The sequence below is a fragment of the Anarrhichthys ocellatus genome, unplaced genomic scaffold (assembly GCF_004355925.1).
Source record: "Anarrhichthys ocellatus isolate YVR2014 unplaced genomic scaffold, GSC_Weel_1.0 scaffold4, whole genome shotgun sequence".
Lineage (NCBI taxonomy): Eukaryota > Metazoa > Chordata > Actinopteri > Perciformes > Anarhichadidae > Anarrhichthys > Anarrhichthys ocellatus.
The window spans coordinates 14,964,975-14,985,878 of NW_022280034.1; the positions used below are offsets into that span (position 1 = coordinate 14,964,975).

Below are 20,904 nucleotides of genomic sequence, written 5' to 3' on the forward strand. Positions count from 1 at the left end.
GTTAAAACATAAATTAACTGTGGTTTATCAAATCTTTGGAAAGCTGAGTTCAATTTCTCTAGCCACACCCAGGCCTGATTACTGCCACACCTGTTCTCAATGAAGAAATCACTTAAATAGGACCTGCCTGACAAAGTGAGGTAGACCAAAAGATCCTCAAAAGCTAGACATCATGCTGCGATCCAAAGAAATTCAGGAACAAATGAGAAACAAAGTAATTGAGATCTATCAGTCTGGAAAAGGTTACAAAGCCATTTCTAAAGCTTTGGGACTCCAGCGAACCACAGTGAGAGCCATTATCCGCAAATGGCGAAAACATGGAACAGTGGTGAACCTTCCCAGGAGTGGCCGGCCGACCAAAATTACCCCAAGAGCGCAGCGACGACTCATCCAAGAGGTCACAAAAGACCCCAGAACAACATCCAAAGAACTGCAGGCCTCACTTGCCTCAATTAAGGTCAGTGTTCATGACTCCACCATAAGAAAGAGACTGGGCAAAAATGGCCTGCATGGCAGAGTTCCAAGACGAAAACCACTGCTGAGCAAAAAGAATATAAAGGCTCGTCTCAGTTTTGCCAGAAAACATCTTGATGATCCCCAAGACTTTTGGGAAAATACTCTGTGGACTGACGAGACAAAAGTTGAACTTTTTGGAAGGTGTATGTCCCATTACATCTGGTGTAAAAGTAACACAGCATTTCAGAAAAGGAACATCATACCAACACTAAAATATGGTGGTGGTAGTGTGATGGTCTGGGGCTGTTTTGCTGCTTCAGGACCTGGAAGACTTGCTGTGGTAAATGGAACCATGAATTCTGCTGTCTACCAAAAAATCCTGAAGGAGAATGTCTGGCCATCTGTTCGTGACCTCAAGCTGAAGCGCACTTGGGTTCTGCAGCAGGACAATGATCCAAAACACACCAGCAAGTCCACCTCTGAATGGTTTAAGAAAAACAAAATGAAGACTTTGGAGTGGCCTAGTCAAAGTCCCGACCAGAATCCGATTGAGATGCTGTGGCATGACCTTAAAAAGGCGGTTCATGCTGGAAAACCCTCCAATGTGGCTGAATTAACACAATTCTGCAAAGATGAGTGGGCCAAAATTCCTCTACAGCGCTGTAAAAGACTCATTGCCAGTTATCGCAAACGCTTGATTGCAGTTGTTGCTGCTAAGGGTGGCCCAACCAGTTATTAGATTTAGGGGGCAATCACTTTTTCACACAGGGCCATGTAGGTTTGAATTTTTTTTCCCCCTTAATAATAAAAACCTTCATTTAAAAACTGCATTTTGTGTTTACTTGTGTTATCTTTGTCTAATATTTAAATTTGTTTGATGATCTGAAACATTTAAGTGTGACAAACATGCAAAAAAAATAAGAAATCAGGAAGGGGACAGGATACGTCCTGAAGCAACACAGGTAGGGCTAACAATACACAACCCACAGATGGACCGTCTCATGTTACATGCTGTTTCATTACCTCATTCAGCTGCAGTTCCTCATGTGTTGTGTCAGACTTCCACCATGGATTTAGATTCACCACGGTATCCATGATAATACTGTAAAACAATAAGCTAGGCACGGTGATAAACAGTCGGGGTTTGTGCTTCAGCTGTTATTTTAGAGACAAGATAAGATAATCCTTTATTTTGCATCCAGACACAATGTTTGGGGGAACCTAGATGAATAAAACACCACAAGTCACAGTTATTGACGTTACCACCTTCTACAGGAAGTGATGGCTTCCGGCTGCTGTGTGATAGTTCATCGAAACACATCAAGCACACAGCTACCCCATATCACACACACACTCAGAGCACAGCAGGCAGGAGCCTGTCAAATATTAGTATCATGTCAAGTCAAAGCGAGCCCACCAGCACAGGAGACAATCTACTGCAAACACCTGAACAGGTATGGACTACGATGCACTTGTATGTTTTGATAAGTCTAAATTACAGTACATTTTTGTTTCATTTTGGCTCTCTGACTGCCAGTTGCTAACCACACCGTTCTGTGACTCTGTGGTGATGGGCCAAGCTGTCAAATATATTAGTTCATTAACTTCTTTTGGTCTGAAAGTGTTAGTTTGTAACGCTTTCAGCTGATCATTTTCTTTTCTTCTTTGTGAAATCCCCCAAAATGTAAACTTGTCGGGTGGGCTACAACAGAGTTAAAATCACTCAGAGACACTGAGTCATGTTTTCCAAATGGCTATTTTAAGGTACTGTGACTATGATTCATAACTGCTGTGGATGTATGCTTGGATCATATGATGCAGAAAGAAGAGTTTTATCACGGAAGACGGCGTGTGTACACTGTGTTTGTGTGACGTTAAATGAGCACACAGCAATTTGGTTGCTCTATGCAAACATTATGGAAATTGTTATATGTGTGATGTGGTTGGGCACAGGCGCATTTGTATTCTTATTTGTAGGATGGGTGACTGTCATTTCCTTTAAGGTGAATTCCCCTGGTTTGATATTCGGTGGGTTGTTGCTTCAAAGGCACTTACATTATTAGCAAGAGAGGAAGTCCCTTACAGAGGGAGGCCTTATCTGCAATCAAAAACCCTCTTGAACCAAGAGGAGGTATTTTAAGGTTTCTTGCATTGTAAAGAGCCGATGATGGGATGAGGTCACCTTTAAATACCTTCTTCACTCAACAATGCACTTTGACATCATGATTCCACTCCCTGTATTTTAAACATAAGCACCTGTATCGTCTGTCTTCCAGGAACATGGCTCATCAAGACTCAGACAGGTAAAACACACCAGCTGCCGGCTGGCGCCTTGCTGTTTTCAAGCAGTGATTTCCGTCTGTGTGTCTTACAGAAGATGTATCATTGTTGCAGGAAGGGTCAACCAAAAGACACTATTGCGTTGCATTATGGGAAATGTAGAATCCAACGTTTTTTGGAGCTTGGGATCAAAAGTCCACAGTAATGATCTGTACTAACTGGTCTACAACATGTGAAGTGAACGGTATGGTCTTTTAAGTAAGTGCTTTGTCCCAGCTGACTTTTTTTCTCTTGTCAGTTGTCGCCTGGCAATGTACGAAAACTGGGGTTGACGAGGAAAATGAGAGAAAGGAGGGTAGGCGACACTCTGGACCTTCAAATGCCTCAAATTAAAACTTCAGAATATCTTGAAATTACTCTGTCAGAATGGTGTAGAAAAATGTTCTGTTCTTCTCCTTTAGGATTTTAAGGATGATGAAAACCCGGAAGAGAAGGCCCGGAGACACAAGGAGCTTGAGGTATCACCATTCATGTGCTGTACTTCACATAAATAAATGTGGTTGTTTTTTCCCAAACCAAGCTCTCACTTTGTTTATTTCTGTTTAAAGCTGAAGCCTCTGTATAAAGAGCTGCTGTACACCATCGCTCATAAGATGGGTAAACCGTCGTCAACTGAGGTCTTCACAGATAGCCAGCTTCACCAGTACATCCAGGAGGTTAACACTTTGGCTTCACACCTTACAGATAACATCGCTGCCGTGTTGTTGCATGACTGTTTACATAGATTCTCTCGCTCCGTCTGTCCTATCTACCAGGCTTTCATTATGACGGAGTCAGAGCACAGCAGCCTGACGACGAGAGTGCAGAGCACAGAGGTGAGAAAAAGGACGTCAGCTCCAATTTCTGTGCCTTCAGCGACCCCTAATATCCATCAATAGCATTCATACCAAGCATCTTAACTTTCCACCAACTTCTATTTAGTTCACCAGTGGCAGAAATGATGTCATCTGCATGTTTGAGGCTGCAATAAGTGTCTGTCTGAGTACAAACGTATCAAAATAACTATGTGACCCTTTCAGCCTCCAGTATACTGCCTCATGGCCACTATAAAGGAAGCCAAGGAAATCCTGGGAAAAGACATCAGTGGTGAGGATGAATGCTAATGACTTTGGCGACACACTGACTCGGGTCACCAGCGTTTCAAAGTTTTCACTCAGCCACAGTTATGTCAACATTTACTCAGTGGATTGCAACAAAATCGGGTGCTGACATTCATGGTTTCCTGATGATGCTACCCAATGATATTCCCTTAATAGAGTTACTCTCTACAAATGTGTTTCTGTTCTCATGTGGACATTTTATCTTTTCATTTCACTTCATGTTAACTGTGTGCGGTCTGTGGGGAGAAGTCTCTTCCTCTGAAATATAAAATACTGTCATGGTGCAAGTCATCGCACTCTGACTTAAGTCTACTGCAGATTTTGTTTGTGTGTTGAACAGGTTTCAGTGACCCATACTGCCTGCTAACCATAATGGAGGACGAGGAAGAGACTCGGACACGCCGGTCCAGAGCCAAACCCTCTAAATCTATTGTAAAGGATGCTGTATCCAATGACAAAATCTACCAGTCAGACATAAAGAAGCAGACTCTGAACCCCATTTGGAACCAAACCTTCATACTGTGAGTCTAAGCGTGTGTATTTGCTGTATGCCAGGTGAACCTGGTAGAAGTTCGTTTTTCTCATTGGGTTTTTCTTTTGGGTTTAGAGAGTTCGAAGACATCGCCGATGCCAGTTTCCATCTTGAGATGTGGTGAGGAAGACATCCAGAGCTCAATTTGTTCTGCTTTGAAATCTTCCTCTTCATTACATTCACCTTTGTCATGGATGGATAACTGAACGGGCCCACCGGGCACAGGCCCAGGGGCCCAAAGTGTCAGGGGCCACCCTGACCATCACCTTTAAACTATCACTCAAAGAGGCACATACCAACCGGGAAGAGACTCAAAATGACGACAAAGAATCAACAGCAAAAAGATGAAAATCAACCACAAAGACACGCAAAACGACTACAAAAAAGGACAAAAACCACAGGCAAAAAAAAAACTAGAAAATACCATAACAATTACAAAGTGACACAAAATGACCATAGGAAGACAAAAAACAAAGACAAAGACACTCAAAATGACTTCAGAGAGACAGAAATTGACTGGGCAAAACTACAAAATTACCAATACAATTAGAAAGTGGCACAAAATAACAACTACGACAGAAAAAATTACGACAAATGGACACAAAATTACGATACAGAGCCTCAAAATGACTACAAAGACACCACAGAAACCACAGAGAGATGCTTAAAGACTACAAAGAGACACAAAACAAGAACAAAAAGAGGCTGAACAACTATAAAATCTGGAGTCGGTGGGGCCTTTTGCCTGTCTGTGCCCAAGGGCCCATTGTCTCATAACCCGCCCATGACCCTAACAGTGCTCTTTTTGTTTCAGGGATAAGGACGAAGAGGTTTCCCTCACTCAGAAACTGGAGGACATCAAAACCAGCTTTAACAGTTTAAAAAGGTATTAACTACACTATCTCTGTGACCCACACACAAACACATGACCAAGCAAAGCAGGTCAACTTTTCCACTTGTACCTGTTTAGGATGATCAAGGATGCCAAAAAGGAGAAAGGCACAGATGACTTTTTGGGAAAGGTGGTGCTAAAACTACAGGTAGTAAACGTTCACATTTGTATATCTGCTTTTTGACTCTTTGTGTTCTTCCCAGTCTAATGCTGATCTGCATCATCTCACTTTAGGATCTCCACTGTACTGAAGACAACTGGTACAATCTGGAGCCCAGAACAGAGACGTATCCTGACCGCGGCCAGTGCCACCTGAACCTCAAGTTCATCCATAAAGCGGTAAAACTAAGTGCATTTATGGCCTCTAGTGAAGTTAATGACACCAGTGTGGTGTCAGGTAACAAGTTTGGCACAATATTGAAACTGGATTTGTGTTTTGTGACGGACAGAGAGACGGGACGCTGAGTGCCGGTCGTAGCGCTTACATCAACTACTGTGGGATTCTGCAGCAGTTTGTTCAGGCTTACATCTCCAAGCAACAGGTAAAAGGACAAGCACACACTCTTCTTTTCAAAAAAATCCCATTTGAATCGCTCACTTTTCGTTCTTTCTCCTCAACTGCCCTATCTCGTCTCGTTTCCCTCTCAGAGTTCCGCTCCGTGGAAAGGCGCTCTGTGTGGCGAGGCTCAGACTCTGCTGGAGCTCTACGCCACGCAGAATAACCTCTCACCCTTTCTCCAGGACCTGGCGTAAACACAATGTTAACATCTCGCAGATTTATAACAGATTATATGAGACTATACCAGTGTTTAGACCGGATTGTGAGCCCTATACACACTGGAAAGAATTGAAAATATAGAAAATGCAATATAAATAGACTTTATATTGCTTTACACTCTTCAATATTATAATATATCAGCTTTCAGTAGTATTGTATCAGTTGATATAACATATTTTTACAAAATAAACCACACATTATCGACACAAATATTACCTAGATTATTATCTCAATTTTCTTTGGGTGCCGTGGAATCTTGCAAATGTCATTAAGAGCACTAAAAGGAAACAGAGAAACGTGATCTTTTCACAGATTATCTCTCTCATAATCTACTGGCAGGATATAGAGACAGTTTGAGCAAATCTGAAGTTATTTTTACTGAAGTTACAAACTGCAGCTTGAAGCTTTTGTGTTTTACACATTTGAGGAGTTCTGCCTGATGTAAAGCACAACAGAGGAACGCCGTCTAACACAGCCTCGTGCACCAAATATGATTGCATTTCTTAGAATTAGCATTCAAATTTTGAAAATGGTGTTCGTTCATATCCACTTGCCAATACACATCAATGCATATATTGATATCATGATAGCGGTTTGGAACATATCTTCCAACTCTTTGCTACCACAGTGCCGTGTCGTGTTTCTGCTGCACTTCTGCAGTAAGTTTGTGGATGTGTGCACCTCCAACAGGAAGTGGGTGGCTTACAGCAAGCTGTACCAGAGTTTAGAGGTGGACTCGTCTGTGCTGCTCCAGCAGCTCACCAGCGTAGAGTACCACTGGCATCAGCAGGAGCTGCCGTACCAACAGGTATGAGCGCTCGCTTCACCGTCGGGGGAGGAAAGTAACAAAGCGCCTTCACTCAAGTAGTGTGATCCTGTACTTTAACTGAGTACTCTACTTCCACTTTACGCTCCTTTAAACTTGTACTCTGCAACAGTTCAGAGGCAAATGTTGTACTTTAAAAAAAAAACTACATTTATTTGACTTCTATAATTACTTGTCAATTTGCAGATGAAGATGTGATCTGTTCATAAAATAGGATCCTTGTTACATATGTCACAACTCAGATTAGTTCACCTAAGTAACATTCAAATGAAGCATACATGCTGCTGTTTCACCAACAATGACTCAATAAGTATGTGGTGGCCATGAAGAGCATTTTATTTTGAATTCTTGATGAATACTTCTATACTTTTACTTTCTTATTTCTTTCACATCTTTTTGACAGCTCTTTCACACCAGACTTTCCTGGTTCCATTCACTAGAAAGTAACAAATAAAAACAGAAACCAGGGGTTAATATGTAAGCATGCATGAGATTGTGTTAAAGGTGTTGCACTCTGTCAACAGAAACAGGAACTTGGAGACTCTCTTCATGGCTTCCTGCAGTACGGACTGTGTCTGGTGGCCAAATACAGAGACATCTTCCTCCCGACTCCCAGCTCCACTCCGAAACTACACACACTGCTCAGGTACACCTGGTTGTGTTTGAATGTTAGTTTGACATGCTGGTTGGGATTGAATACACAGATTAAGCAGTACAGGAATGTGTTTTTTGTCTCAGAATCTTGGTCCAGATCTGTAAGACTCAGGCGTTTCAGAAACTGAACCCGGCTCAGTTTGAGTTGCACGATGAGATCACCGATGCCATACAGGTCAGTGATAATACTAATGAGATTATTACCGTCAGTATGTGTATCAGAAGCCTTTAATTCCTCATAATATGGCTTCTATATCAGACAGGTACACAGGAGTGGTTCACCATCAAAAAGGGTTTGCATCAGCCGATGACTAAGGTGAGGTCAAGCTCATTATGAAGGGCGATATGGTTTCTCTATTGTATTTTACAGCACTAAGGTCACATTGTTTTTGCACGGTGCTGACATACAGGACCTGTCAGAGATCGTGAGCGCCCTCTCCAGGTTGATTGTGGAAGTGCAGGAAGACATCAAACACAACAAGGACGTCTGGAATCGGGTGTTTGTCAGGTGAGGTGGGACAATTGGAACGACTGGAAGTACCGGCGTTGACTTCTCTCCATTAACAGACAGACATTTTGACTCTGTGTGACTAATAAACATTGATGATGGCTGCGTTCCATTCGGGTCGGTCTGGAATGGCTCACTGGAGCACTGAAATGGAACGAGGCCATCGTTAATGTTACTCGTTAAACCTGTGCTTTTCCTGCTAGGACATGTCAAACTCTCAAATTGGGTTTTAATCGATGAGAGGGAATTGGGTGGCACTATTAATAAAGTAAAAAAAAAAAAAGTCCTGTTAAATCCCGTAAAACACATCAAATCTTCTTCCAAAAACAAACAAACAAGCAAACTAAGGTGTATTTTTTAACGTTTCTCTCATTACTATAGTGCCGTGCAAGTGGATGTGTTCACTGTCACCTACAAGAGGTTTGACTCCTTGGTACGTGGCCTCAACCTTCGCTCTTCTGGACAAACTTCTTTCTAATCGTTTGGTCTTGTTTCATATCTTCTCACTTGATTTTCTGTCCTCCATAGCTTGCAAAGGAAGTGAAGGAAACCTTATCCCTGATTGAGGGTCAGATGGAGCAGGCTCTAGCCAACAGCCTGTTTCCTGTGTACCTGAGCCTGCAGGCCATCCACAAAGACAAGGCTTTCTTACAGACGAGGTCAGTTATCAGACTCACTCCACAATCTACAGCACTTATTCCAAATCTTTTCCTTCCTGACAGTGCTGTCGCCACTCCTGTAGGCCCTTCTCTCTTTGGCCAGACGAAGCTGAGTTTCATACTGAACAAACGTCCAAATGTCAGGAGTTCTTACTTGTTGTTTCAGGGGATCAATTGAGTTGACAAACTTTCAAGAGGGCTTCAGAGAGGCTCTGCCCCACTGGCTGAACCAGGCCTTCAGCACAACTCAGGACAGGGTGGAGAGGGCCGTGCAGGTAGACCAGGTAACACCTGTGATTTTGATGCTTTCCTATTATGATGAACGTAGTATATTTTATCCACAGGTAATATCATCATATGCTTTAAATTCTCCTCTCAGCTCCAGCCCCTGCAGTCTGGTGCGGTGCCCATAAAGCACAGCTCCTCAGCAGTGGACCTGGTGGCATGTATCCAACCTATCTGCCAGCTGTGGGAGCAGCTGTCCTGGCCCGACCCCGAGGAGGCCTTCATGCTCATGGTCAAACTCACCGAGGTACAGTACGCAGCCATCGACATGGTCCCAATCACATGCTATTCTGGTCACATTATCTGAGTGTGGGAATCTTTGCTTTCTGTGTGTTTTCAGGATGTGTGCAAGATCGTGGTGAACTACTGTCACACCCTGAAGGAGAGGGTCAGGGTGCTGTCCGAGAAGTCCGACCACGGCAGGGCCATCAACATGGTAAGGAGGCAGGCCAGGAGAGAGAAAAAAAGAAACATTTAGCATGGTATACACGAAACACAGCTCAAATCGTTCTCCTCTCTCCGTAGTTGTGCGTGGTGGTGAACGACTTGGAGCACTTGCGGTCAGTGCTGAGCCGACTTCCCACACAGCTGAACTGGGCAGGGCTTCGAGACCGGACCCAGAATGTGATCGGGGAGAGCCAGTTCCACAACACTCTGCACTCACAGCTGCAGCAAGCCCAGGCCGTCCTCGGCCGAGAGATCCGCTCCGCTTTAGATACTCTCGGGAAAAAGGTGCGACATTTAACACGTGGCATTTGATCGTCAGTAAATCCTTACAAAAAAGAAACAAAACGATGATATCAGGTAAAGAGAAACCTCTTCAACATGACCTCTACGATCTGCCTTCTTGTCTGCCCTTCCAGTTAAACATAGACATCGAGACTCATGTCCGGAACATGTCAACCAAGCGGAGGATTCCCTCCAAGTCCACGGAGGATGTAGGTGACCGTCACTGCCAGTGTAACACAAATACAGATGCCTTTTGTGGATGGCTGATATCCAGCCTCTTCTCTTTTAGGCCGCAGACCCTCTGATGCGCTACCTGGAGCAGGAGCTTAAGTACATGAATGAAAACCTGGTTCAAGAGAACTTCAACAGGTACACAGGCTACGTGTCACAATTCTGTCATCAACCACGTCGATTTAATCCAGTTTCTCCCTCTGCGCCGCTTCATTAATTGTGTCATGTGTTTTGTTTTTTTACCTCTGGTGTCCAGTCTCCTGACTCCTCTGTGGACTAACTCAGTGAAGATCCTCTACCAGGTGGCTACTCAGCACCCACAGCAAGGAGGGCTCATGGTGTTCTGCCAGAGACTGCTGTACACGCTGCAGGTCGGTCTTTCGGCAGGGTGGTTGTCTGAAGCTGGCAGGGCAGAAGAAAGCGTTTGTAATGAATTAGCTTCAGCTGTGAAAGAATTCCACTTGAAGTACCAGGTTCGAAATTTTAGGAAATATGCCAAGTCAGCTTTAAAGTGCAGCAGGGGTGACATATTGGTTTTAGGCCAACCCCGGTTTCCTTGAGGAAAAAAACCTCCAATGAGATTTTTAAATTGGATTATTGCAGAAAATAAAATCTGTGGCAAACACAGGTTTGTGATAGTTACACATATTGTTCAGCAAGATAATCTTTACAAATGAACACCACTATTTATGATTTATGAAGCATGAATGCAGTCGGCAGTAATAAAAAGCTAACGTCAGGCTATAAACGCCATGTAGAAACACAACAACGGCGTAATGGTGGACTAGTCAGCGTGATGACGGCGTTCGGTAGTCTCATTTAGCCACTAAAGCAAACGGCTTTATTAGGCATCGAACCAAAAACTCATTGCCTTCGAGACGAGGGAACCAGCTATTTTATTCCTGCCCAGTAAGCTTTAGCCAGGAGACTTTTAGCTTAGCTTAGCATAAAGACTATAAACAGCGGGAAAGAGCTAGCCTGGCTCCATCCAAATGTCGAATAAATCCACCTCCCAGCACCTCTAAAGCGCACAAATTCACATTTTATATAGAATTTCTTGAATCTGTACAAAGACATGTTATATTAGCTTCGTGGTACATTATATTGTGTGCTGTGTGAATTTCAGTGCCTGGAGCAGTGCTTCCTCGCTGAGGGAAACGGGCTCCCGCTGAACACGCTCCACTCTGAGGAGTACAAGGTGAGAAGCTAAAGGCAACATTTCATTCAGCCGTAGATTTCTTTTTGTGTTCATTGAAAACCGTGTGATAATACGCTTTATTCACATTTCTTCTTTCTGTGTCCAGGCTCTCAAAGTTCACCTGACTCACAACTCTCTGAGCAGCTGGCAGCTGGTGGAGAAGTTCCTTGAGAGGAAAATATGGGAGCAGGTAAGAGGCGGGAAACGCTTCTCCGGCTACAGTAAAACTTATGCTGGTTGTTCAACCGTTCTCTCTGTTTCTCCCGTATGTGCGACAGAACGTGAACAGTTCGGAGAAATACGGTGCGGTCACCCTGCTGGCGTCCTACAGCAGATCAGACCAAAGACTCAGAGTCGAGGTGTTGAGTGCGGTCAACCTGTTACCAATGGACTCCAACGGTATGACCATGCAGAACAGCTGCAGCCACATAGAACCATTACACGTTAATGCACATTGCCGCGCAACCTCTCCTGAGGGCCTAATGCTTCGATGCCTTTGCCAGGTCTCAGCGATCCGTTTGTGCAGCTGTGTCTGGAGCCGAACCACGTTTTCCCCGAGGTGGAGCCTCGCTGCACTCGCATCAAGAGCTGTGATCTCAATCCGCTTTTTGATGAGACCTTCGAATTGTAAGTTGTCAGTCTTTGTGAACGTGTTACAGCCACGCAGATGTTTTTGACCTCTCTCGTCGCCATCCTCTGATCTCTGCCTCCTCTATATCACAGTCTGGTGTCCCTGGATCAGTGCCAGGCTCCGGGGGCTTGCTTGGTGGTGACAGTTCTGGACCACGACACCTTGAGGACGGATGACTTTGAAGGCGAGGCCTTCCTGGCCCTCAAGGCCATACCAGGAGTCGCTGGGGAAAGTGAAGGAGACGGACTCAGCTCACAGCCAGACGCCATCCCTGCTCAGATCCGACTGCCTCTAATGCACCCTAAACCTAATGGTATGATCCGTCAGTGGGTTTAGACCAATGAAGCAGGTTGTCATTTGATCAACCTATTAACCAAAGTGGTCCAGGGCAAAAAAATTACCCGCTTTGGACCCTATCTGAGTCCAGATGTGAGATAATTGTTGTGGTAAAAATATATATTTTTAAATGAACTTCAAGACAAAGACATAACCTAATCCTGAACCTGTTTCTCATTTTCCAGAGGACAGCATTCTGATGTTACTGGAGTCCAGGAGAGGAGAGCGAGAGGCTCAGGCCTACGTGAAGAAGCGAAGGCAGAGAGAGAAACAGTCCCAGGAGGGGATTCATCCCTAACAAGCACACAGACAACTTCTTCCTTCCAAAAATAAACAATTTATTCTTAATGATCTGTACCAAAAACAAAGAAATATCCACTCAGAAAGAAACACTGGTGTCGGATGAGTCGTGTGTGTGTGTGGACAGTATGCTGAGCATGGGTTTACCAAAGACCATCACAGTGATCATGAACACTTTCACATCTGCATTTAAACCCCATGCACCTCACACATCTGTCTGCTTCCTGATGTTTGGTCTAATCAGTGCAAGAGATAAGTATGGCATCACTTAACTATGTGTATATATATAATATATATATATTGGACTACATTTGACACACTGAGAAATGTCAAAGATTACTACAAATGTAAAAAAAAAGATGTTGGCAGAGAAAAGAAACCTGTCGGACATTGATTTTAAACAGAAAATGGGCCGGGTTATAACAAAGGTTTGTACGTCCGAGTTGACATGAAAAGATTTGAAGTAAAATTAAAAAATATATATAATTTCAAAGACTACACAAGTTGACTGAATACATTTGCTTTGATTGTGTTAACATGCTTTCCTCTTCCAGTTTATGTCGAGGAATATTAGAGAAAACCTGAGAGTTTGAAAAGAGGCCATCTGTTGTAAATTTAAACAAATATTACATTTTGAAATATTGTCTGTTATCCAACAGTAATTGACCATTTTAGATTTCGTTTACTAGAAAAAACTATGGAAAAAAAAAAAAATGTAATTAAAGAAGAAATGATTATAACCTTGACGAGCATCGCCAGCAGACTGGTGTGACGCCCCCCCCCCCCCCTTTTTTGTCTGTAGCAATACAGGATCATTGTCTGGATGACGCTGAATATGCACAGTAAGTGTTTTCAGTCTGACCTCTTGATTCTGTTAAGACCGCTCATAACCCTGCTAACTGCTAATCCGCCGTATCATCCATCCACCTCGAAGGTTTTGAGATCTTTGCTGTCAAACAAAGAAATTTGCCTCTTTTCAGAAATCACAACACAGTTACTCGTGGTGCCCTAAATAGGATGTCAACACACAGCAGAGTGTGCCACAGTGATTCAACACGGCCACCGAGTATTAACACTCAGCTAAGAAGACCACTGCAGCTTTACATTCATGTGTTGTCACAAAGGATAATCATCTCGTCCATGGCTACTGGTTTACTTCATTCTATATGGCACGCAGTTAGTGGGCTTGCTTAAGTAGAAAATAGCGTGTAATGTGGATTGCTCCCAACTCTGGATTATGATTATTGTGGTTTGTGAGGACTGTGATTATCACGAGTAACTGTCATGATTTCCAGAAAGAGACTTAACTGTAAAATATTTTGGAGTTTTGAGCACCAAAAACCAAATGTCATCGACCTTTTTTTGGAACAAGGTGACAGCAAACATCTTTAAAACCTCCGTAAATCACACTGACGCTATCCAGAAGCTAGATAACACTCCGGAAATGTTCTTTAGGGTGAGCTCATACTTTAAAACATATCAAAATATGATTGAGAACAATGGCTGTAAATGATTTATCGGCAGGGTTAGAGAAGAAATAACAGCAGGTCTTGAAGTTATTTTCACAAATCCAGAACAGGGGTAAAGAACAGTGTTGCTGGTCAAGAGCATTAGTAAAAAAGTACTGGTGTTCCGCAGGTAACCACTAGAAAAATTATTAATTCTAAATTCCACATTAAGAGCTTTCACTTAGCGACCTGTGCTGGTCATTCATCAGTAAACGTTGTCTTCAAAATACAAAACCAAATCAGCGCCTGTGCTGTCACCACGTTATAAAATGACCTCGACATGATTTCGAATGGCGGTTGAGATCCAAGGCTGGTGTCTGTGGAATCAGGATTGACTGGTTTTAAATCTGTGGTGGTCCGAGTGGGTTGGGGGGTCAAGAGAGCTGCTGCTCCAGGGTCTGTTCAGGGCAGAGCGGGCACTCCGTCGAGGCGGAGCAGCTCTCACACTGTAGTCCATGGCCACAGGGCAGGGACACCGAGCCCTGCTCGCCACACGTCACACAGCACTGTCTCTGTTTCCTGTACACCACCTAGCAAAGTGCAGAGCAAACGTATTTAGACCTCTTAAACTGAAGCACGTTGGACGAGACACAATGTTCACCGCTATTTTGTGAGCAAAGTAAATCTAAAAATCCACGGATGAGGAAACAACTGAATCAGAACCCGTTGAGGCCATGCATGTTTCGGTTCACCATGCTGGTCTCAAGTACATGCAAGTCTGTGGTATTACCTGTTCCACAGCGTGTAAGCAGCTGCAGAGCTGAGCCTTCAAACTGAGGACTGACTCCAAGGGCAGCCGGTGTAGCAGCTGGAGTTGATGCAGTGCTAGATGGGGGTTGTCTCCACTCCTCAGGCTCTCCAGCGCCTCCTGCAGGAGAGACGCCTGTCTCTGCGCCTCCTCCTCGGCCTGCTTGGCTCTCTCGGCCTCCATGGTTAACCGTGCCGCGTGGGCTCTCGACTCCTCTGCGTCCGCTTTCACCGCGGCCCACAACTGCAAGACACGGAAGGCTCATTTGAAACCGTAATAAATTCTACCCCAGTCGTTGCAACGTGTATAAACACGCGGGTGTTTATTAACAGCACTGTCACAGACGTGTGTGCGCACACGTGCCCCGCTACCTACCTACCTACCTGAGCTGTGTGTCTCCAGCTGTGACCCCACTGCTTCAGGGCCCTGTGAGCTTCCTCCAGCTCCTGCTTGAGCCTGGAGGTCTCTGCACCGGGGCCAGAGGGCAGGAGGGTGGGGGGGGGTGCCGGGGGAGCCCTGGCCGGATGGAAAATGCTCCCAGATATTAGTGCTCATACCGTTCAGACCTGCAAAGAAAATAATACATATAAGCAAAGTCATATTATCCCTCACTACCCGACTCTATGTCTTCTGTCAAATTCTGCCAACCTAAAGAGCTGTGAGATGGTCCCAAGAAGGTGCTTTCTGATTGGCCGGGTTGTGACAGATGAGTAGAAAAGAACGGCGAGGTGTGCGGTCTGATTGGGGGAGACGGCGAAGGGGAGCCGAAAGGAGCGGAGCTGCTAAAGGAGCCAGGGATATTGACTGGGGCAGAACTCTGGAACTGGCTTCCTCCTATAAATGGAGACAAATAATTAGTTATGTTTATGTCCATAAGGATGCTGCTAAATGTGTTCATATTTGCATTCTTGTGTCCTTGAAATACCCAGCATAACTCCCACACTGGGCAGAGCAGAGCTGCTCTCCAAGCTCCTCTCCAACACCGACACACCAAAATCATTCAGGTCCAGATCATCCAGGGCTGACTCTATAACACACACACACAACACCAGAACTAATTATCACACTCAGTTATTTTAGATTTGTATCGCCACAACCGTTTCAAATGTGGATTCAGGATTTCTGCACATCTCCACCTACCGACGACTGACTCCACGGTCTCACTGGTGGGGTAAAAGGGCAAGGCGTTGGCGTTCATGCCCGACGAGATGCCGGATCCCGGGGGTCCGAGAGTGGCGGGGCTGGGTGGGGTGGCGGCCAGACTGGAAGGGATGCTGGAGGACAGGCTCAAAGGGCTTCCCACGGGCAGAAACACCAACAAGTCCTGAAGGAGAACAAATATTCAACGTGGTTTTTGAAGGAACGAGTGTTACGTTTATTCACGCGTCCTTGCAGCAAGATTAATATTAACAAGTATTAACAAGCTGAAAGTGTGCAGACTTTTAGAGAGCATAAAAAACAAAACAGAAACAACTTGAGTTTGAGATTGTCACTTTACCTGTTTGCTTTGTACTGTTGCCAATTCCCGGTTGCGCTGCTCGAGAGCAAAGCTTCTTTGCTTTGCCTGAAACCACAAGCAATATAAGAGTGAATATGCCATTTTGTAGGAACTTTGACATCATTCAACAGATGAGTTTTCTCATCTCAATCCCATTTCTTCGTCTGTCCTCCTCACCTGATCCTCCCTCTCAAATCCCGGCGCTCTGCCGTACCCTCCCTCTCCTGCCCAGGGAGACAGAGGCTCCGCTCTCTCGCTCATGTCCTCACACAGAGACAGAACACTACCCAGCAGGCCGTGCTCCGCTATGCAAGACCCCGCGGGCAGAGAGAAGGGGTCCGAAACAGAACCAGGCCCGTGCCCCATATTGTGTCTGCTGGGACTTGAAGAAGCTTCCTGGGCCGGAAGAGGGTCTGGAGGTCTGGGGGGTGGAGGGGAGCTTGGCGAGGGGAATGGGGGCTCCTCTGGAACAAAGGGCCCTGGAGGAAGGTTTGCAAAGCAATGATGTCAATCAAGAATATAATGGTGAATTGTAAACTGAATCATCAGGCTTGAGAATGTGTGATGAGGACTTACTTTCAACATGAGCAAAGGCACAGAAGGGCCCTCTGGGACAGCTGCCACACTGCTGCATGTCATTACACTTTGTGGATTTATAGATCTGTGACAAACAGTAGCAAATCAACACACGTTGATATTCATCTCTCGTGACTTCTGGTCTAAATTCTATTACGGTCTTTGCTGAGGCAGACAAACCTCTGGGTGGAACTGCTGTTCGGTTCTCGTGTGGCAATACTGGCATCCCTCTGCTCCCTCACATTTACTGGGATCCCCCCACTCCTCACTCTGTTTCACAGCTGGACAAGGCAACGCTCTGCGGCGGCAAGAGCAAACAACACATTTTGTGAAACGCAATCGCAACTGGGCAAAAACCAATACCACCATCTTCAGATATTTTCCTGTTACCTGTATTTGTGCTTGTGCGGGCTGCGCCTCCTGTCTTTGCTGTTGTGGTAGTACGGACAGGCGTAGCCTTGACGGCACAGGCGAGGTGGTTTCTTACAGAGCTCTGTCTTGTATTGGGACAGCACGTAGTTGTTATCTAAGGAGTTGAAACACAAGAGACACAGAAGGAGACAATGAGGCGAGCAGATGATCAAGAGTCACCTGATCAGATGATTCACAGTAAAATGACTGGAGATCCTTCAAACAGAGAAAAAGGAGTGAGGCTGTTTTTTTTGTTTTCTTTACTGCATTTAAAAGGGTTAAAGGGGAAGACCACCTTAATGAATCATTACAGTGTTATTTCCATGGCCTACAAAGGTTTAATCAAAGCTGTGAGCATGAGCTACTCTCTCTCAAGTATGAAGTGTGGAGCTGCTCCATAGACGATGAATGGGAGACCCACAGAAGGTTTGAATTTTTTTTATATATTAAATATATTAGTTTTACGGAGAGAGTTGTTCATGTTTACTAATAGTTTTGGACCATCTTGGACCACGGGAATAACATGTATGAATTTTGAAAACTGGCGTAGTTCAAGCAAGCCCGCGCATTCAGACCAAATGTACCCCTCTCTCTCACTTGAATGAGGCCAGTCCTGCAATGCAGCGGAGGTGCCAACACAGAGGGCTCCAGCAAAAAGAACACACCAAAAAAGAAACACAGTTAACTCAACCTCTTCTGACTTACACATTCCTGGTAAATACATTTTTAACACGAACGCCATATTTCTACCATTTACCTCGCAATTAAAGATAACATAGTAGCCACTGTTTAGAGTCTTAGATATCGGTGCACTTTTTAGCATCGGATAAGCCTCCAAAGTCAGGGATCAGTTACTCAAGCTAGACTTCCTGGTTCATATGTCATGTGTCATCGGTACCCGTCAGCAACACGTCCACAATGTGGACACAGGGCTTTTCTTCAACCTGAGCGTTAAAGTGCTGTAAACCAGACTTACCTTGCCAGCGTGGCTCCTCACTCAGTATCTTCTCTATGAGGGCCATGCTTGCTGCCTGTCCTGACTGTCCATCTCCTCCACCTCCCTCTGTGGGCCCCGAGCCTCCCTGACACTCCATTACCTGCACTTCTCTGGGAAATTCACAGTGTAAAGAGATCTCTGTCAACAACTACAGCACCAAATACACAAACAGAAACTGATAGGAAGTCAAAGGTCGATTGGTTAGGTGGTGAAATGAATTGATTTTGGCACCTGATGTCATAAACAGGGCTGCGCAGGTCATGTGATCCGTGGGCAAAGGCACAGTGGGAGCCGTTTTTGCTACAATGGCCTTTCGCGTCCGTTTCATGAATACACGATCCCGTCTTGTAGTAGCGGAGGTGATACCTTCGCTCTGTGTCACCTGCTGTCCGATGTAGAAATGGGCATCTGGAACACAGAGACAACATAGACACAAACATAAAGACACACAGTTCTTTTGAGGCAAATCATTTACAGTATGCATACACAACATTGTATGATTCTTGCCGGAACTTACAAATACAAATAGCACTTAACTTTTCCTTTATAAAGTCTGTAATCAATTCCCATTCTCTGTAACTAGGCATTTTAAGACACAAGCTGGAAGAGGAATCTTTCGCAATGTTCCCTTAGCGCTCCAAGTGGTTCATTAGCACGTATCGTAGAGATCACACCTCCCTCCATCCTTTGTTTGCATTCCCCTCGTCTGTGATCGTCACCAATAGGGTGTCAAACAGATCATAACGGCTCTGCATATTCCAGTCTAAAAGAATCACACGGAGTGGGAGAATGGCTTTGTTCAGGTGCTAATGCTCACTGTGAAGATTGTCCTCCAGCTCGACTTGTAACTGAGGACAGGGTGTGTCCTCAGTCGCAACTTCCCCGTCTTTCACCCAAAAGGTCCTTTGACATGCAATTTTCCACCCATTCTGGTGATTCACTTGAGCAATTCAGGATTCAAATGTAAAAGCTGACAAATGTTGCGAGATGAGACATAGACAAGGCTTTGGATACCAGCAAGATTTAACCGAAGCGGTGTGTAATTCACCCAGACGTATCACACTCAAGTCGCCATTTTCATCTTCCCTTGTACAGTGTGGGCCGGTTTTTGCAATTCAGTGCAAAAAACAAGACTAACACAGAGGTCCCTGATAGTTTATATTGAACGTGAGGCTCTGTTGAGGGGGGCTCGTGATAAGCAGAGCTAACGCGGTGTGAAGCGGCCTTTGTACGTCACACTCACTCATCTCCATCAGGGCAGGTGCCCGTTCCCTCGTCATATTTGGTACAGTACACATCTGGGCTGTAGTTGAAGGTCCCGTCCCGCCTGCGGATGGGTCTGCGGCGCCGCTGGTTCAGGAAGTGCCAGTGGAAACAGGAAAAGGGCCTATGTTGTGTACACTTATGCTGGACGAACAGGGGGCACTGCTCAGTTCTGAACTCCTTCAGATATCTGGGGGAGAGGACAGCAACAAGAGTGAAACACATTTATTTAGAAAGTGTAACCGCCTTTTGAGGTTTCTTAAGCAAGTAATAGTGTATTTATATTTATTTACAGTGTATTCAATAGCATTGCTCACAGTGATGCTTTTCCTAGTGATCCCTATATGTCTTACCCTTATTCTTCCTCTTATTCTCTGCTACTGTGACAAACGTGGTCCTCCGGGAAGCTTACATACAATGTAACTAAACTTCCATTAAGTCCATGCAGCAGTGAGACACATTCACAAACTTAAACGGTGCTGTGGCACAAAGCGTGTAAGAAACGGCTACTCTTAGTGAGTACGTTAACGTTAGGCCTCTTTTATCGAGACCTGCTGCAGTTAATAATCACATTATCGCTCAATAGGCTTGGCCCAGTCATGTTAAAGAATGTGAAGTTCATAACTCACTCGTTAAATACAATTCAGCTGTGGTTTAGCGTAAGCAACTACACGTGAGGTTGTGTACATTTGGCATGCTAACCCAGCTAACTAGCTACGTACGTGTAATGTTGAGGTTTCTCGGGCTGCACGTTCAACACGGTTGCGGGAGATGTCGAGCCCCCAGCGGGCGAAGACGAAGAGGACGAAGAGGGTGCCCCGGTAGTCGTCACTGCCGAAGATGGCGGGGGCTGTGCGTGTGTTTTAGACATTTTTACCCGTATGAAGCCTGACAACAAGAAGCTTGTTTTTAGCTTACTGGCTAGCTATTCTTACTAGCGTCTAAATCCGCATTCTACAACGATGTGAGCTTGCGCAAGGCAGGAGGAAGTAGTAGCAGAGAGACAAGCCGGAACTGTGGGGCATGAAGTCATGGCTGTATGAACAGCAATCATAACTTAACTAATGTTTGTGAAGATCTCGAGACACGTACGAGATTAGATCCTTTACTGTGACACTGCATAACAGAGCTACATACTCATGGGTTGTAGAAAACCTGGGGACATTAAAATGTTCACTTGTGTGGGTTCTTCTTCTTTTTTAGGTTTATTGGCGGTTGGCAATCAACGGTTTAGTGCATTACCGCCACTCACTGGTATGGAGTGTGGATCAGAATGTCTAGTATTTACAATATATATAAAAAAACTTCCATCATCTCAATAATATTATTGTGTGTATAATACTGAAAATTGTCCTCTTTTTGATTTTATCTGTTTGTCCAAAGTGCGCTTTTAGCTCGTTGTGGTTTATTATTTGCTTTATCGTATTTACTGGCTGTCACCACTGACG

The 20,904-nt window shown here is 44.7% G+C and overlaps 2 protein-coding genes across 2 annotated transcripts; one reads left to right on the forward strand and one right to left on the reverse strand.

Moving 5' to 3' along the window:
* Positions 1–1,787: 1,787 nt before the first annotated feature.
* On the forward strand, positions 1,788–12,949 carry unc13d (unc-13 homolog D (C. elegans)). The gene is made up of 34 exons (XM_031844032.1): positions 1,788–1,910; positions 2,733–2,759; positions 3,035–3,091; positions 3,198–3,254; positions 3,345–3,452; positions 3,552–3,611; positions 3,816–3,882; positions 4,237–4,417; positions 4,504–4,548; positions 5,243–5,314; positions 5,399–5,468; positions 5,555–5,659; positions 5,770–5,862; positions 5,969–6,069; positions 6,789–6,906; positions 7,449–7,570; positions 7,663–7,753; positions 7,838–7,894; positions 7,989–8,086; positions 8,468–8,519; positions 8,615–8,745; positions 8,912–9,029; positions 9,125–9,277; positions 9,371–9,466; positions 9,556–9,762; positions 9,894–9,968; positions 10,049–10,128; positions 10,247–10,361; positions 11,117–11,188; positions 11,295–11,378; positions 11,467–11,587; positions 11,692–11,815; positions 11,912–12,132; positions 12,341–12,949. The coding sequence occupies exons 1-34, from the start codon at positions 1,851–1,853 to the stop codon at positions 12,451–12,453; spliced, it is 3,351 nt and encodes a 1,116-aa protein (XP_031699892.1). The 5' UTR covers positions 1,788–1,850; the 3' UTR covers positions 12,454–12,949.
* An 863-nt stretch (positions 12,950–13,812) lies between these two features.
* On the reverse strand, positions 13,813–20,772 carry unk (unk zinc finger). Its single transcript, XM_031844034.1, is given in 16 exon segments — positions 13,813–14,493; positions 14,694–14,954; positions 15,095–15,211; positions 15,213–15,277; positions 15,360–15,545; positions 15,637–15,738; positions 15,852–16,035; positions 16,210–16,275; positions 16,387–16,688; positions 16,786–16,870; positions 16,966–17,083; positions 17,176–17,311; positions 18,173–18,303; positions 18,425–18,601; positions 19,437–19,646; positions 20,179–20,772. Coding segments are annotated over 16 exon segments (2,445 nt in total). The 5' UTR covers positions 20,328–20,772; the 3' UTR covers positions 13,813–14,337.
* Positions 20,773–20,904: the final 132 nt, after the last annotated feature.

Bases quoted from the DNA above. Each gene is read 5' to 3' on its own strand.
- unc13d (XM_031844032.1), top strand. From the start codon at position 1,851: ATGTCAAGTCAAAGCGAGCCCACCAGCACAGGAGACAATCTACTGCAA. The intron at 7,754-7,837 runs GTCAGTGATAAT...CTTCTATATCAG, and splicing joins AGATCACCGATGCCATACAG to ACAGGTACACAGGAGTGGTT. The intron at 8,520-8,614 runs GTACGTGGCCTC...TGTCCTCCATAG, and splicing joins ACAAGAGGTTTGACTCCTTG to CTTGCAAAGGAAGTGAAGGA.